General features: G+C 40.6%; 1 protein-coding gene across 1 annotated transcript in view; it reads left to right on the top strand.

Moving 5' to 3' along the window:
• Window positions 1-18785, top strand: part of CLEC1A (C-type lectin domain family 1 member A) — a 46484-nt gene that overhangs the window by 8395 nt on the left and 19304 nt on the right. The window contains exons 2-4 of the mRNA XM_023740639.1: window positions 10276-10374; window positions 11759-12124; window positions 13521-13578. Coding sequence (XP_023596407.1) covers window positions 10276-10374; window positions 11759-12124; window positions 13521-13578 — 523 coding nt within the window. The remainder of the gene's footprint in view (window positions 1-10275; window positions 10375-11758; window positions 12125-13520; window positions 13579-18785) is intronic.

The raw sequence follows: 18785 nt of genomic DNA, 5'->3' as shown, positions 1-18785 counted from the left end.
CCCACATCATTTCTTATTCAGGTTGTTTGCTTCCTCTCCTGTTTTTCTTTTGTCAGTTTGGCCAGTGGTTTGTCGATTTTGTTGATCTTTTCAAAGAACCAGCTTTTGGTCTTGTTAACTCTTTCAATTGTTTTTGTATTCTCTACTTCATTTAATTCTGCTCTAATTTTTATTATTTGCTTTCTTTGGTGCTCGAGGGATTCTTTTGCTGCTCTCTTTCTATTGTTTGAGTTGTAGGGTTAATATTTAAATTTTGGCTCTTTCTCCTTTTTGAATGTGTGCATTTATTGCTATAAATTGACCTTTGAGCACTGCTTTTGCTGTGTCCCAAAGGTTCTGGTAGGATGTGTTTTCTTTCTCATTTGAGTCTGCGGATTTCTTTATTCCATCCTTAATTTCTTCTATAATCCAGCAGTTTTTGAGCAAAGTGTTGTTCATTTTCTATGAGTTTGATTTTTTCCCTTGCTTTTTCTGTTATTGATTTCTACTTCTATGACTTTGTGGTCAGAAAAGATGCTTTGTAATATTTTGATGATTTGGATTCTGTTAAGGCTTGCTTTATGGCCTAATATATGGTCTATTCTGGAGAATGTTCCATGTGCATTGGAAAACAAAGTATACTTGGCTGCTGTTGGGTGGAGTGTTCTGTACATGTCATGAGATCAAGTTGGTTGATTGTGGCATTTAGATCTTCCTTGTCTTTACTGAGATTCTTTCTGGATGTTCTGTCCTTCACAGAAAGTGGTGTGTTGAAGTCTCCTACTATTGTTGTGGAGCTGTCTATTTCTCTTTTCTACGCTGTTAGAGTATGTTTAATGTATTTTGGAGCCCTGTCATTGGATGTGTAAATATTTATTATGGTTATGTCCTCCTGGTGTATTAACCCTTTAATCATTATATAGTGTCCTTCCTTATCCTTTGTGGTGGATTTTACTTGAAAGTCTATTTTGTCAGGGACTAATATTGCCACTCCCGCTCTTTTTTGAGTGTTGTTTGCTTGATATATTTTTTTCCATTCTGTGAGTTTTAGTTTGTTTGTGCCTTTAAGTCTTAGATGTGTCTCTTGTAGGCAACATATAGATGGATCCTGTTCTTTTTTCCATTCTGCCACTCTTTGTCTTTTTATTGGAGAATTTAGTACATTTACATTCAGTATAATTATTGATAGGTATGAGTTTAGTGCTGTCCTTTTGATGTCTCTTTTTGTGTGTTGTTGATAGTTTCTTTGTTCCACTTAATTTTCTGTGCTGAGTCTTTACTCTTTATGTATTTTCTTTTCACCATTTTCACTGTTGTTTATTTTGTGTTTGCTGAGTCTTCATGTTTTTCTTGTTTTTTATTTGATGTCTAGGATTGTTAGTTTCCTTTGTGGTTACCTTAATATTTACTCCTATTTTTCTAAGTTTTAACCAATCTTTTATTTCTTTATATTGCCTTGACTTCCCCTCCATAGGAAAGATCTATGACTATATTTTTTACTCCCTCTTTCTTGTTTTAATGTTGTCATCATTTACATGTTGACATCTCTGTTTTCCTGTTTTGGTGTTTTAGCTTTATTTGTGACTTCCCTGTCTGGGTTGATATCTGGTTGTTCTGTCCTGTGTTCTAGTCTTGGGTTGTTATAAGATATTATTGATTTTCTAACCAGAGGACTCCTTTGGTATTTCTTGTAATTTTGGGTTGGTTTTTACAAATTCCCTAAACTTCTGTTTATCTGGAAATGCTCTAATTTCACCATCATATTTGAGAGACAGTTCTGCTGGATATATAATTCTTGGCTGGCAATTTTTTTTTTTTCTTCAAGGCTTTATATAAGTCATCCTATCACCTTCTTGCCTGCATGGTTTCTGCTGAGTAGTCCAAGCTTAGTCTTATTTACTCTCCTTTGTAGATGACTTTTCATTTCTCCCTAGCTGCTCTTAAAATTCTCTCTTTATCTTTGGTTTTGGTAAGTTTGATTATAATAAGTCTTGGTGACTGTCTTTTGGGATCTACCTTATGTTGGGTTTGATGAGCTTCTTGGATAGTTATCTTCTCATCTTTCATGATATCAGAAGTTTTCTACCAATAAATCTTCAACAATTCTCTCTATCATTATTGTTATCCCCCTCCCTGTTCTGGTACTCCAATCACTTGTAGGTTATTCTTCTTGATAGAGTTCCACATAATTCTTAGGGTTTCTTCATATTTTAAAATTCTTTTATCTGGTTTTTCCTCAAATAAGTTGGTGTCAAGTAGTTTATCTTCTGACTTCCATTGCCTCAGTTCTGCTCCTAGAGTTTCTATTGACTTGTCTAATTCTGGAATTTTATTGTAAATCTTTTGAATTTCTGTTTGCTGTCTCTATAGATTCTTACAGCCTGTTGAATTTGCCATTATGCTCTTTCATAACCTTCTTGAGTTCCTCTATTGCTTTGTCTGTATGTTCCTTGGCTTGTTTTGTGTTTTGCCTGATCTCCTTCCTGATCTCTTGAAAAGTTCGGTATATTAGTCTTTTGAATTTTACCTCTGATAATTCCAAGAAGTTCTCTTCCTCTGGAAGATTTTTTGATTTTTTGTTTTGGGTTCTTGCTGAAACCTTCATGGTCTGCCTTCTTATGCGATTTGATATTGACTATTGTCTCCGAGCCATAAATAGGTATTATACTTTTTTGTTTGTTTACTGTGTCTTAGTTTCTTGTTTTGTTTTGATATGCCAAAATAGGCTGCTCATATGAGCTAGTTTGATTATTGGTGCCTTTGAAACTCTCACGTCCTGTCACCAAGTGGTTAGAGCTGTTAGTAGATATATGAGCCCAAGAGACTATTTACTTTTCTTGTATAGATTCAGCTCAGGTGTCCAGGTAGTCAGTCACCAAGTGAGTGGTGCAGGCTCTCACCTATAGTCCCAGATGGGCAGGGGTGATTGGAGTAGGCACAGGTATCTGGCTGCTGTAGGGGGTCATGTGCTGAGCAAGGCAGGGGGCTGACGGCTGTCCCTGAATATCTGAGAGGAAAGCGTATCCCTGTTCCCTAGAGTATGTAGGTGGGTGAGTTTTGCAGCCAGACTATGGGCACCCAATGCTGTTGCTGTAAGGACTGGGAGGCACCACTTATTCTTGGAACCCTGTTGCTGGTGGCTAGCTGGTGTTGGCAGAGCCACCAGGCCTCAGGCCCCTGATGTGGGTAGGTGAGGACCCTGCTTAATCAGCAGAGTGGTGTCAAATGTCACAAACTTGCCACTCCACCATACTGCTGATATAGTTGAAATTAGGCTTCAGGCATATACCCTGCTGTACTGTGCTAAAGAGGACCTACACCGTTGAAATGGGCCCACACAAGTCCATGCAGGGGTGAAAGGCATCCAGAGTCCATGTACCCCTTACGCCTGTGCCTACGCAAAGGCGCTGTGCCTGCCCCGAGCTCCCAGCTTAGGGGAGCTGGCAGATTTTTTTTTTTTTCCTATTTGTTAGTTTCTTTCCCTCCCCAAAGCCGGGAGAAGGGCTCAGGGCATGAGACAGGACCTACTTCTGGCCCAGGGGATGCAGCAATTGCTGAAGCAGAGCAGGGAGGGGGAGTGTAAATGGGAGAGAGGTTCTTCCCAAAGGGAGTGTTTTTTTGATCTGTGTGGTAGGTTAGTCGCATGAATTTATTTTTCACCAGTGGAGCACGGTTTCTCGCTAGTTCTGGAGGTCTGAGCTCGCTCCACTGCTTGGTCTCACCTGATGTGGAAAACGTGTTCCAAGTGCCACCGTTTGCCTCACTGCGCACGCCAGCTGATACCCCTGCAGGGTGCTGGTTACCGCTGGGTCAGGTCTGGCAACTCCTCACTGCTTCTGAACCGTCTTTCCCTCCCTCTGCTGCTCAGTCCAATTCCTCAACTTTGCCTTTGATGTTCAGGGCTCCTAGATTGTCGTATACAATCAATTCACTTTTTTTTCAGGTCTTTGTTGTAAGAGGGACCACAGGAAGTGGCTGCCTACTCTGCGGTCTTGCCCCCACTTCACCCCTCTTTTTTTGTTTTTAAGTTGTGGACAATTTTAATTCAAAGCTTAAAGTAAAGGCAGGTAGAGCACTTTACATTAACAGCACAGTGGAGAGAAAGAATGAACTAATTGAGGGGCCAAAATTCCCGCTGCAGACTAGACGTGACCCTACCCAGAAAACATGAAAAACTTCTTGGGTTAGAAAAAATACAAAACAAACAAAAAACGTTTAATAATCAAGTTCCAACTTTGCCCTACTTATATTAAATACCAACATTCTCCATTTTCCCCAGATTTTTAGCTTCATTTCCTCAACTAGAGCATAGTCTCCTCACTGCAGTCATGACCTAACTCAAGTCTAATTGATTTAAGCATCTTTAAAGCATACCTACTAAGTACCAAACATTACGGTAGGCACAGGGTAATCTTTGTTTCTGAGGTGCTTAGAGTAATGGAAAGGATAATCTAAACCGATAGCTATAATAGAATGTTACTTAGCCCTACTGAAGATAGGGAGGGGCCCACAGATGCAAATAGGAATGAGTGAGCAACTGACTGTCTTTGGTCATGTGGATGTTCCTAGAGCGCGTGGCATTTGACCTGGTCTTCAAGGCTGAGTCCAAGTTTTTCAGACAGAAAGATGGGGCACTGTGTGACTTTCCAATAGCAAGAACCACATGCGCAAAGAAAAAAGCAGAGAGGCAAGAACTAGCAAGGTGCACATGGAAAGAGAGCAGTGTTTTAAGGAGTAAAATTAAGGAAAAAAAAACTAGCTTAGAGAGAAAGAATGATGTGTGAATTTGGGATTGAAATTTAGATCAGGATAAGATAATCTGAGGGTTTATCTGCTTAGAAAGCCATTGTGCTGAAGAATGATGACATCAACGGGAAGAAGTGTCAGAGAAGGATTTGGGAAGGCTAAAAACATAGATTGTGCAGGGCCCTTGATAGTGGTGGCATGATTAAATGTATTCTTTAGAAAGTTAAATGGAGAATGTATGGTTTAAGATGGTTGTTACCAAAATACTGCACCCTATGCAAGTAAAAAGCTGGAAGTAGTAAAACACTAGGGTCTTTCTATAATTCCAATACGGGGGCTTGTATATGGGACTGTCATATAGGGGAAACTATTATTGTGAGATTTGTTTGGGAGGATGGCAAAATAATTGGACACGTTCATCTCTGGAATCAGAGTGCTTGAGTGGCACTTGTGGTTCCATCACTTACTGGCTTTGCAGTTTTGAGCAAGTTAATTAACTATTTGATGCTTCTGATTTTTTATCCAAACAAAGTTCAAAATTGTTTCCATCTTGGATGATTTTTAGGAGACTCAAATGAAATACTACGGCATATATAACACACTCAGTATTTTTAGCAGTATCTGTGTGCTCTTGCATAAAGTATCTAAGCCCTCTAAGACTCAATTCTCCAACTGTAAGATGGGGGTAATAATACTATCTACCTCATAGGATGTTTATGAAGATAGATGAGATAATTTATATAGGGCATTTAGCTCAGAAACTCAAGGAATGTTATCAGTTATTAACAATAGTTTTATTTCTGAACTATATCTCAGAAATAAAACCGCTTAATTGGATTATAAAATTGACTAACTTAAATTTTACACAAATAGAAAACTATAATGAAGCCTCTTATTTCTGTGAGTTGGAAAGTCACTGATATTCTGGGAAGAGCTCCTATGTTCTTACATGCATATCTTGAGAGAATGGGGAGATAACAGCCATTTACTTTTAGAAAGAATGAAAATACAGAACATTTGGACTACACTCATAAGAAAAAGGAAACCTGGATTTTCATGAACACAGAAAAGCACCGTCAAGCCCACTGAACCTTGAATGGCCTCCTATGAACAGATGTACTCTTGCTATATGCGAGGATTTCAGAGACAATGAGAAGTTTCTAAAGAGAAAATATTTGAAAATAAAAATATCAGTCAGATATGGACTAGCGATGCCCCATGATTGAAAAGTGTTAACAATCCAGCAATCTAAAAGGATCAGGCCATCATTTCCTGAAGTATACACCTTGCAAACAGTTTAGCCTCTACTAGGGTCACTGCGAGTCGGCACTGACTCAACGGCAATGGTTTTTTTTTTGTTGTTGTTGTTGGCTCTGTGAATCCTGATTCATAGGGAAGTGTATGAAGCGTGGTGTTAAACACAGGAATAGAAGCATGACAATCGAACCCTGGCTCTGCCACTAGCTTGCAATGTGGCTTTGCGCAAATTGTTGAAACTCTCTGTGTCTTTTCCAGCTTTAAGACCCTTCGTATTTCAGACCATACTAAGAGACTATTTAGATAATCTCTGTTTCACATCTTCTAGTCCCTGGGCTTAAAAAACCCCAAACCCATTGCTGTCGAGTTGATTCCGACTCATAGGGATTCTATAGGACAGAGTAGTACTTCCCCATAGGGTTTCCAAGCTGTGGCTGGTAGATATGAACTGCTGACCTTTTGATTAGCAGCCGAGCTCTTAACCACTCCACCACCAGGGCTCCATCCCTAGGCAAAAAAAAACAAAAAAAAACAAACCAAACCCGTTGCAGTTGATTTGGCTCCAACTCATAGCGACCCTATAGGACAGAGTAGAACCGCACCACGGAGTTTCCAAGGAGTACCTGGTAGATTTGAACTGCCAACCTTTTGGTTAGCAGCCGTAGCACTTAACCACTACACTACCAGGGCTTCCTCCCTAGGCATACAAGACTGCAAACTTTTCCCCCTCTGATGCCTCATGAAGAGTAATTGCTTAAATATGACATCTCTTTTCATCTACAGATTTCATATATCTACAAAGGAATTTGTAGATATTTGACTCTGGCGGTATAACCGTTTATAGTGTAGTTAAAGTAAGGATACAGGAAAGCGATGTTTGTTTTCTATATGTATCTTATTACTTCTAGAAATGTTTATACCGTTCCTAGGCCTGTCCACACCTCTTTGCTAAATATGCCTCTGGAGACAGCAAAGGGGTTCTCTTCCAAAAAATAAAACCACGATAAAGCTAGGCAACCCGAAGCACCTCCTACGCAGCTTATTTTTGGGAAGATCCGTCTTGTTCTAGGGTGTGGTTGTCCCTAGAGAAACTCCTCATTACGATCAAGGGCATTTGGAAAAAAACTCAAGAACATTAAACCCAGAGTTAGGAGAAAAACACCTAGAGCGGGAAATACCATCAAAGAGAGAGAAGAAGAGAAACTTTCAACCTCATAGTCCTTGCCTCACGGAAGCGTGGTTGCCTAGGAAACGACCACACCCGCCACAGAAACTCTCTGGGGTGGTGTTGGCAGGGGTCTTCAGATGCAACGAGATGGCGTTCAGTGCGGGGAGGGGAAGCACCCAGAGCCAGAGTAGAAAAATCTCCAAATTCAACCAGGAAAAAATGATTCTGGGAAGGAAATTTGAAACCATTTAATCCATTAGCAGGAGGCAAACGAGAGTTCTTTCTTTTTCTGTCCTAGAGGCAACCCCAGGGAGGAGCCATGTATTTGTTCTTTTCGTGGATAAAGTTATTCGTGAACGATGTTCTAATTCCTCAAAGTTCAGGGCTCACTTGACAGTAAAAATTTAATTCACTCTTTTGTATCCTTTGGGCATAAAATTTCCTCGCCTCTTTGATTATGCAAGGAAAAGCACTTTCTTAGGGATGGATACCTGGGTTGACATCCATGGTTCTTCTTTTTCTCCTTTACCTTCTTTTTATCTTTTCTAATTTTGGCCAGGGGAATAATTACATAAAAGAGACAGGGTTCTTTACTTTTTATGCCTTTGAGATGTGTATTAATATAAATAAGTTTGAGCAGAGGTACCAATACCAGTCTCAGTTGCTGTGGAGTTGATTCTGACTCATGGCAATCTTATGTATGTCAGAGTAGACCTGTGCTCCTTAGGGTTCAATGGCTGATTTTTCAGAAGTAGATTGCCAGGCCTTTCTTTCAAGACATCTGTGGTTGGACTTGAACTGCCAATCTTCTGGTTAGCAGCCAAGCACATTAATTGTTTGCAGCACGGAGGGACTCCCAGACAGTCATGTCACAGAGATATTTATATGTAATAGACATATTCACTCCTTCTTTCAACATGTACTGAGCTCCTTTTATATTTCAAGCACTGTTTTAGGCTCTGGGTTACCAAAAACCCAAAACCCATTGCTGTAGAGTGGATTCTGACTCATAGCGACCCTCTAGGACAGAGTAGAACTGCCCCATAGGGTTTTCAAGGAGAGGCAGGTGGACTCGAACCACTAATCTTCTTGGTTAGCAGCCGTAACTCCTAAGCACTGGTGACTATATAAACACACGATCTTTTTCAAGAAGGAGTTTACCTGCAGATACAAGCCAAAAGAACAAGAAAGATATATAGTTGATGGTAATGAGAGCAACGGAGAAAAATAAAGCCACCGCAGATGGCGGGTTCACATAAATGGCGTCCCTCAGGAATGTAGACGCATACACATGGTAATTATCTTGGGCAATACAGAACTTTGAAAAGGCTTAGGGTTTTGGAGAAAATGCTTAGCGTAGGCTACTTTCTGCCTCTGCTCTCGTTCTTTCAGAGTCTGCTGATGTGAGATACTCTTAGGGCCAGTACATGAGAAAGCATCCACTTCCAGGAAAGTTTGGACTAAACCAGATAGCTAATTGAAGGAAACAGGGGAGAAAGCAAATCTCCTTCAGATGTGTTCATGAAACAAACTCTAACACAGTCAGCATATAGAAGCCAATGTGGCTGGGAAATGCATTTAGCTGAGTCTGCCCTCTGCTGGCAGAATACTACTGAAAAGTCAATAGATTTTGTAAAAAACCTGTTAAGTTTTGTTTTAGATTAACTCTCTGTGTCTCTTTAAAACGTACGTAGTTTAGGAAATGTTAATCTTTCATAATTTAATTCTTCGTCCATTTACTCATTCAAATATTTATTCATCCCTTATGTATCAGGCACTATTTATAGCGCTGGAAACACACTGGGGAACAAGGCAGGCGTGTCCACTACGAAGAGACAGACAAATGAAAGTCGTGAAAATATTACCTAATATTAACAACCCCCCCACACACACACACATAAGAGGGGGCTGTGCTAGGGATGGACTCACGGCCTCTTCCAGTCAGGTGCCATTTAAAACCAAAGCTGAGTAACCGGAAGTAGGCTGCCAATAATTGCTGTGAGAGTTCATTCATACAGAGGCAGCGCTAACGCGAAGGGACTGAGATAGGGACAAGCTTGTCTGGATCGAGGACAAAACAGAAAGCCACCGTAAGCGGGGCGTTTGTGTGAGAGAAGAATGGTTCGGAAATGGTGAAAAAGCTCGACGGGATCCAGATTAGAAAGAGTCTCATGGAACTTATGCCTCTTTAATCTTTCTGTTTTGGCAGCGGACTTGAACTCACAGTGAAGTGGAGCTCACAGGTCACCGGGAGAGCAGAGTTTTACCCCAAGATTTCACTCCCCCTTTGTGTCATTTTAATCAGAGTGCTAGATGCTACCTGCACCTGGTTGGGGGCCTTCTGTCAGACATTTCACTGAGGTCACGAACACTCAGACAGGTGACTCAGAGTGGAGCTTCTTCAAGCACCACCCGGGCAGATCTGTGGAGGTTTCGGCAAGGGAAGGATGCCGGCCACAGCACTTTTCTTATTTAACTAGTGCAGAAATTGAGGTAGCTTAGCTACATCCTTGAGAAATCGATGACCACATTTCTGTGAAGTCCATTTTTGCAGAGAAATAAATCAAATGAATGGGAAAACATCATCCTCACAAAAAGGGCCTTTCAACAGAGAAACTCCAAAGAGAAACAGTAAAACGATTTTTTTCCCGTTATTGATATGCAATGGGTTTTTTTGGCAGAAAGATACGTGGATCTTGGGGGGACTTTTTGTAAAAGTAGCAGCAAAGTAATTCTGTTTCCTGATAATGTGATTTTTTTTTTTTTCCTTAGTAAGGTTCAGGGATTCCCAAGCCTTGTTTCAGGCATTTTTAAGAGAGACTTCCTTCACTCTAATTTTGACAAAAACAAGGTTATGCCAGCAATGATATAAAGATAATGATAATGTGTAACTTGATCCAGAGCAAACTTGGACTTGGGGGATAATAGAAAGGGGTGGTTTAAGGAAGAATCTAGCTATGAGGAAGGCTTGGCATTGAGCCTATGGCAGACGGGAAACTGGCTCCCACTGCTCGCCCCTGCCCTGCGTGGTTTGTTCTTGTCCAGAACCAGCTCCTCTCGCTTGCTGCAGACTTAGATCCAAGAGAAAGGAAAAGCAAAACCCTAATCTCTCTTCTTTCCTGCAGAGCACCAGGCTCCTTCTTCAGCTTGGAGACCAGCGGCCCTGACCTTGGTGACTTTGTGCTTGGTGCTATTGACCGGCCTGGCAGCCCTGGGGCTTCTGTGTAAGTCTGGGCTCTGACTTGGGGGAGGATCCTGGTGCCAAGGTTTATCTGGCATGAGAAACACTTGTTACAGATTGTTTTTACTTTGATTCTGGGGCCAGTGGGTAATTCAATATACCTTATTCAAATTCAATGTACCGATTTAAATGATGAGTAGTGGAAGAAGCATTAAACCGCAGCAGTCCTTTGCCAAATATACATTCTATTTTGAGATAAGAAGGTTTGTGTGTGTGTGGTTATATACCAGTATTTAAAACCAAATACATGTGATGAACCCATGCTTCAGCCCTCTCCCATTTCACAAAAGGGCAGGACTGCTGTGGTGTTTGTTCTCTGTATCGGCAGCTCAGTGGGCTAATGCAGAGGGAAAAGTTTCTGTTTATATCCCACCCAGTCGATATAAGGAAAGTATGCCAGGTCCTTAATCACTATGATATTTTCCCAAAAGGCCAGGAAGTTACAAAGTCATTGCAGAAACTTCTGACAATCAGAAAAAAAGATGAATACAAGTGCAGAAGTCTTTAAATTTCACACTAGCAAGGGCAAGGTCTGCCTCATCAGATGGAGAACCTACGGCGGTGCTTCCTAAACAGTTGAAGAGAATGATTCCAGAAAAAAGGTCCCACAGAGAGCAGTTCCCTTTTTTTCTTTTTTAAAAATATGCATCTTTAAAAGAGCAGTTCCAGGTTTGCCGAATAATTGCATAGAAAGTCCATAGTTCCCATCTACCTTCTCTCCTGTCTCCGCTCTTCCTCCTATCATTACCATCTTGCATTAGTGGTACATTTGTTACAACCGATGAACTGATATCGCTACATTATTATTAGCGAAAGTCCTCTGTGGTGTACAGTCCTATGGGTTTTGACACATGAATAAAGTCATGTGTCCACCATTATGGTATCATGCAGAATGGTTTCTAGACAAGTGTTATTAGGAAAGTTACTTGTTCTCATTGAACTTACTGCAAATCCATAAAATTACAGAAATGATGATATAACTATTATAAGTACTATTATATTTTTAATGCTCAATATAATGATCATTGGATATATAAATATGTGGTTTCAGCTTCATTACTACTAGTGTGAGAGTGTCCACAAAAGTATTTCTTGAGCAGTAAATAAGGTCTAGAAATTTATTCCTAAAGTTAACTGTAAACTGCTATTATGACTCCACATTTTCAGGTGACAAAACAGACTTAGGAAAATTAATTTGCTACAAGTCATACAATTTATCATGTACTAGAGCACAGCTTTGAATATAGGCGATCTGAGACCTCAGAGCCTGAGATCTTAAGCAATATACCGTTTGTCTTCTCCATATATAGAAAAAGATAGATTTTCAAGATATAAGCTGTCCAGTCTGACTTGGTGACTTGGGTTAGTTTTTCAGCTCTACCGGCTCTCCATTACTCAGCAAGACAGCATCTCTCAAAAGGAAGAAAGATTGGGGAATCTCTCCCAACAGTTGCAATCTCTTCAAGCCCAGAACAGGAAGCTTGCAGAAACTCTGCAGCTCATGGCTGAAAAACTCTGTCGTGAGCTCTATAACAAAACTGGAGGTAAGTGGGCCCGGATCACCAAGTGTCCCCTTTGCCTTGCGATATCTGTCCATGTAAGGCTGAAAATCCCATCAGTGTATCTGGAAACCATGTATTATTTACCTAACTGCCTGATGAATTCCATAAAGTGTTTGGTTATCAAGATCATCACCAGATGTTGGAATCCTATGGGTGGGATACGTCTGAGTTGCAACACATGAATGAATTCTTTAAATTCAGAGATTTTCAACAATAAAAGGAATTAACTTAGAAGAACTAAAATAACACTGCAAGTCAATAAAATATGAGGTATTTCTCAGTTTACATTGGCACAGAGATCTAATAGTAATATACGTTTCATAGTATAATCGTAAATCCTTCCACATTAAAAAGTTAACAATCTCATAACTACAGTTTGCAAAATTTAGACTCATATAGGGATCAGGTTAAAAATGTAGAGACCCTGAATCAAATACTAGGTATTTGAATTCAGTGTAACTTGACTAGGTACCAAAAAGCTATATCTTAATAAGGACCACGATGATTACAATGCCAATAGTAGGTGAAAAATGTTTTAATTAACACTACTGGAGGAGAGTAGAAGCATCATCTCAGGCCTTGTTTTCTTCTCTAATAATCAGAGCTTGTCCTTTTCTGGGATTCATGGTGGTCTACTGTATTCAAGTCAGCCCTCCCTTCTGATCCCTTTACATGCATGTATAGGAAGCTATATACGTTTTCAAGTCCCCACATTTTATCTTTTTGGAACTCAAAAATAAGATTTTGGCATCTAGTCTTCCACGCACCTCTCCTCGTCTTAACCATACATCCTGATTGTGTGGCTACCCAGTAAATAATATTGCTAGCCATACTTCTGTTTCTCTAAGTGGACCCATTCTTTCCCGGATGGCTATTGAATATACTGGTCACAATTTTCTTTCTTTTCTTATTTTCCTGACATTTATTTCTTTCTTAGATGTCATGTCATGAGGAAGATAATCCAAGTTTCTCTAAAACCAGTGGTGTCTGGATTCTACATCCAACTGTATAAAAACAAATCAAAGGAAAAGTTGTACAAAGAAACCATATTTCATCTAAATGTAAAACCTATATGCAAATATCTTAATGAAGTTGCTCATTCTCACACCAATTTTCATATACTTTTGGTTAGATGTTAGTTCTGTTTTATTCTACTGTTTTCCATTTCTCACTTTCTTCTTATCCGTTATCTATACATCCATCCTTCCATCTATCCATTCACTCATCAAGTGTTTATTGAGTGCCTACCATATAAAACATAATGGGATTTCTTTTTTTTAATTTTATTGAAGCAGTTTCCAAACTCTTTTATTTACTGAATGATAGCTTTTATTTTATTATTTTTATTCTATTTTACGATTTTTTTAAATTTTATTATGGTTTAGCTGAAAGTTTATAGTGCAAACTAGGTTTTCGTTCAAAAATTTATACACAAATTGTTTTGTGACATTGATTGCAATCCCACATTGTGTCAGCACTCTCCTCCTTTCCCTTTTCCACCCCATGTTACCTGTGTCCATTTGTCCACTTTGCCTTTGCCTTCCTGTCTTCTCGTCTTTGCTTTTAGGCAGGGGCTGCCCATGTGGTATCATATACTTGATTGAACTAAAGTACATTCCTCCCAGGTGTTATTATTGGTGTTATAGTCCTGTCTAATCTTTGGCTGAAAGGTAGACTTCAGCAGTGGCTTCAGTTCTGAATTAGCAGGGTGTCCGGAGGCTGTAGTCTCAGGGATTCCTCCAGTCTCTGTCAGACCAGTAAGTCTGGTCTTTTGGTGAATTTGAATTTTGTTCTACATTTTTCTCCTACTCTGTCCAGGCCCCTCTACTGAGATCCTTGTCAGAGCAGTTGGTAGTGGTAGCTGGGCATCATCTAGTTTTTCTGGGCTTAGGCTGGTGGAGGCTGTGGTTCATTAGTCGTTTGGACTAGTATTTTCCTTGTGTCTTTGGTTTTCTTCATTCTCCTTTGCTCTGGACGTGATGGGACCAATAGATGTATCTTAGATGGCTGCTCACAAGCTTATAAGACCTAAGATGCTACTCATCAAAGTAGACTGTAGAACACTTTCTTTATTAACTATGTTATGCCGATTGACCTCAATGTCCCAAGACAATGTCCCCAGCCCTCAACCCCAGTAACGCAGTCCCTCAGCGTGTTTGGATGTGTCTAGGAAGCTTCTATGACTTTGCCTTGGTCAAGTTGTGCTGACTTCCTTTATATTGTGTATTGTCTTTCCCTTCGCCAAAGTTACCACTTGTCTGCTATCTAGTTAGTAATTTCCCTTCCCCACCCCTCCCCTCCCTCGTAACCATCAAAGATTGTTTTTTCTGTGTGTAAACCTTTTCATGGGTTTTTATAACATTGGTCTTAAGCAATATCTGTCCTTCTGTGATCGACTTATTTCACTCAGCATAATGCCCTTCAAATTCATCCGTGTTGTGAGACGTTTTGTGTTTCATCATTGTTCTTTATCATTGTGTAGTATTCTGTTGTGTGTATGTACCATAATTTGTTTATCCATTCATCTGCCGATGGGCACTTAGGTTGTTTATACCTTTTTGCTATTGTGAATAATGCTGCAGTGAACATGAGTGTGCATATGTCTATTTGTGTAACGGCTCTTTTTTCTCTAGAATATATTCCTAGCAGTGGGATTGCTGGATCAAATAGTATTTTTATTTCTAGCTTTTTAAGGAGGCATCATATCATTTTCCATAGTGATTATACCATTTTACACTCTCACCAGCAGTGCATAAGAGTTCCAATCTCCCCATAACCTCTCCAACACTTGTTATTTTCTGTTTTTTTGATTAATGCCAGTAACGTCGGGGTGAGATGGTATCTAGCTGTAGTTTTGCTACAGAGTCGCTATGAGTTGGAATTGACTTGACAGCAACAGTTTTGGTCAATGGGTTACTGGCTAATGAGCACAAGCAATTCCTCATGTGTCTGTTAGACATCTGAATGTCTTCTTTGGTGAAGTGTCTGTTCATATGCTTTGCCATTTTTTAATTGGATTATTTCTTTTTGTTGTTGAGGTGTTGAAGTATTCTATAAATTTTAGAAATTAGACCCTTGTTGGATGTGTCATAGCTGAAAATGTTTTCCCAGTCTTTTGGTGAAGTCTTTTGATGAGTGTAAGTGTTTAATTTTTAGGAGCTTTCAGTTATCTAGTTTATCTTCTGGTGTTTGTGCATTGTTAGTTATAGTTTGTATTGTATTTATGCCATGTATTCAGGCCTCTAGCGTTGTCCTTTTTTTTTTCATGATCTTTATCCTTTTAGTTTTTATATTCAGGTCTTTGATACATTTTGAGTTAGTTTTGTCTATGGTGTGAGGTATGAGTCCTGTTTCATATTTTTTACAGATGGACATTCAGTTTTACCAGCACCATTTGGTAAAAAGACTGTCTTTTCCCCATACTTAAAGAGATTTCTGCCCTCCTGGGGCTCTTATTCTAGTCAGGGCAGAGTCTAAGTTGTCATAACAGCATCAGTCACAACTGAAACTACCATTTATTGAGTGCTTTGTATGCGTACCCCCACATGTCTGTCAGTTTGCTGTACTGTGAGGGCTTGTGTGTTGCAGTGATGCTGGAAGCTATGCCGCTGGTACCCAGATACCAGCAGGGTTACCCAAGGTAGACAGGTTTTAGCTGAGCTTCCAGACGAAGACAAACCAGGAAAAAGGACCCAGCAGTCTGCTTCTAAAAAGAATTAGCCGGTGAAAACCTAATGAATAGCAGCAGAGCATTGTCTGACATAGTGCCGGAAGATGAACCTCCCAAGCTGGAAGACACTCAAAAGACAACTGGGGAAGAGCTGCCTCCTCAAAGTAGAGTCGACCTTAATGACATGGATGGAGTCAAGCTTTTGGGACCTTCATTTGCTGATGTGGCACGACTCAAAATGAGAAGAAACAGCTGCAAACATCCATTAGTAATCAGAATACGGAATGTATGAAGTATGAATCTAGGAAAATTAAAAATCATCCAAAATGAAATGCAACGTATAAACAGCAATATCCTAGGCATTGCTGAACTGAAATGGATTTGTATTGGCCATTTTGAATCGGACAGCCATATGGTTTACTATGCCTGGAATGACAACTTCAAGAAGAATGGCACTGCATTCATTGTCAAAAAGAATATTTCAAGATCTATCCTGAAGTACAACCCTGTCAGTGATAGGATAATGTCCATACGCGTACAAGGAAGACCACTTAGTACGACTGTTATTCAAATTTACGCACCAACCACTAAGGCCAAAGCTGAAGAAATTGAAGATTTTTACTCACTTCTTCAGTCGGAAATTGATCAAACGTGCAATCAGGATGCATTGATAGTTACTGGTGATTGCAATGCAAAAGTTGGAAACAGAAGAAGGATCAGTAGTTTGAAAATATGGCCTTGGTGATAGAAATGATGCCGGAGATCACATGATAGAATTTTACAAGACCAATGACTTCTTCATTGCAAATACCTTTTTTCACCAACATAAATGGCAACTGTACACATGGACCTCACCAGATGGAATACACAGGAATCAAATCAACTACTTCTGTGGAAAGAGACAATGGAAAGGCTCAGTATGATCAGTCAGAACAAAGCCAAGAGCTGAATGGAGAACAGACCATCAATTGCTCATATGCAAGTTCAAGTTAAAACAAGAAAATTAGAACAACTCCACAAGAGCCAAAGTACAACCTTCAGTCTATCCCACCTGAACTTAGAGACCATCTCAAGAATAGATTTGATGCATTGAACACTAATGACCAAAGACCAGATGAGTAGTGGAATGATATTAAGGTCATCATACATGAAGAAAGCAAGTGGTCATTAAAAAGACAGGAAAGACACTTCCGGCAAAATGGCGCTCTAGGCAGAAGCACCACGTCGTCCCTCTACAGTAAAGATCCGAAAAACTAATCCGAACAGAGAATACAACAATCCTGAAACCCTAAAACATCAAATGAAGAGTTAAAGAACTCAGCCAAGCACCAAATGGAGTGAGAAAACTGACAGAGAATGGAGAGTGAGGAGAGATTCATGCAGAGGTCCCCTACCAGCTAACGCAGTGTGGATCTGCCATCTTGGACTCCTATCGGAGACCAGCAAACAGGGGGTACGAGAAAGCAGCTTCACGGAGCTTCCAGCGGGAGACAAAACAACTGGTAATTTGCAATATACACTTTCCCATCCCTCACCCTTCTTCACCCCCACTCGGCCTCCTCTGCTTCCTGCATCCACAATCTCTTGTCCGGGAAACACCGGCTGCCTGGATTCCACACACCCGAACCGGCCGTCTCTCTGAGTGCCATTTGTTGGCTACTGATGTTGCTTTTTTCTGCTTCTTTTGATTTCCTCCTTACCTCTCACCACCTTCCCCTCCTTTCGCTCAAATACCTGGCTCCGTGTGCCATCTTTGCTTCTTCCTGAGGGGCTGCAGAGCTCCGGTAATTTGTGATATACACTTTCCCACTCTCTACCCCTCTTCACCCACACTCTGCCCCATCTGCTTCCCGCGGACACAGTCTCTTGTCCGAGAAACACTGGCTGCTTGGATTCCACCAGCTCGCACTAGCTGGCTCTCTGAGTGCCATTTGTTGGCTGCTGGTGCTGCTTTTTTTTCTGCTTCTTTTGATTTCTTCCTTACCTCTAACCACCTCCCCCTCCTTTTGCTCAAATACCTGGCTCCTTGTGCCATCTTTGCTTCTACCTGAGGGGCTGTGGGGCTCCATTCAAGTGGGGAGCCACTTCCCAGTCGGGGCTGCCGTGCGGGTGGGATCCCAGGGCTTTAGTTCGTTTGTTTGTCTTCTTTTCCTTTTCTTGAGTTGGGAGCCCTTTCTGGCCAGGCGGTGATGCGTGGCAAGGAGACGACCCCCTCGGCTTGCACAGACGTGCAGAGGGATCCCTAAGGACATTTCTTTTTTTATTGTTTTTTTTTTTTCCCCTGTTTTTCTGGGGGATTTCCTTGTTCTTTTTTTTTTTAAATTTATTTTGTTTTCTTCTCCCTCTTTTCCCCTTTTTGTCTTTCTTCATTACTCAGTTTCTCATTTATTTTTATCTTCCTCCTCTTTCTGTTCCCTGAATACCTGGTGTTGTATACCTCTACACCTTCTAGCCAGGCTGTACTGCAACACCTGAGAGTGACTTCCCCAGACCTCATAGCTGCAATGGTGGGAACCCTGAGAACTTTGCAGTTCTTTAACCTTTCTGATTTTTATTTATACATCCTTTTCTTTTCTTCCTCTTCCCCTTTCAGTTTCTCTCCATTTCATAGTCTCTCATCTCTCCACTCCAACGGCAAGCTCCCCTAACATTCTTGTTTGTTTGTTTGTATGTTTTTAGCTCCTGTTCCTTTCTCCTCTCTCCCATATCCATCTTAACTCCACACATAACAATGTCCCTGCTACATCCTGCCTACCTGCACCGTGCACTTAACATCACACCACCAAGCAGCACAGGCATGGCCTACTGCCCTGCACTGATTACCGACCCGCCCTGGTGGTTGTAGTAAGTGCCACAAACAACCTGTCTCAGTAACTCCTCTTCAGCTAGACCTGCCCTGCCGTACCATATCTGAGTGACTGACCCAGCTGGTTTGAGAAGGAGGCCAAAAGTATTGTGCCCACAGACCACCAAACAACAAAGAACACACAGTCTGCCTGCTCAGACACAGTCAAATTTTTTTAAAAAAGGGATGAAACAAAAAAATCTACAATCAATAAACGAGAAAAATAACTACTGAATGCCCCAAAGACAGCAGACAATATCAAAACATTTACAAAAACAAGACAGGATGGTTCCAGTAGGCGTCCAAAATAAAAACCA

This window comes from Trichechus manatus, unplaced genomic scaffold (assembly GCF_000243295.1).
Source record: "Trichechus manatus latirostris isolate Lorelei unplaced genomic scaffold, TriManLat1.0 scaffold00160, whole genome shotgun sequence".
Lineage (NCBI taxonomy): Eukaryota > Metazoa > Chordata > Mammalia > Sirenia > Trichechidae > Trichechus > Trichechus manatus.
This window is presented reverse-complemented; position numbering and strand designations above follow the sequence as displayed.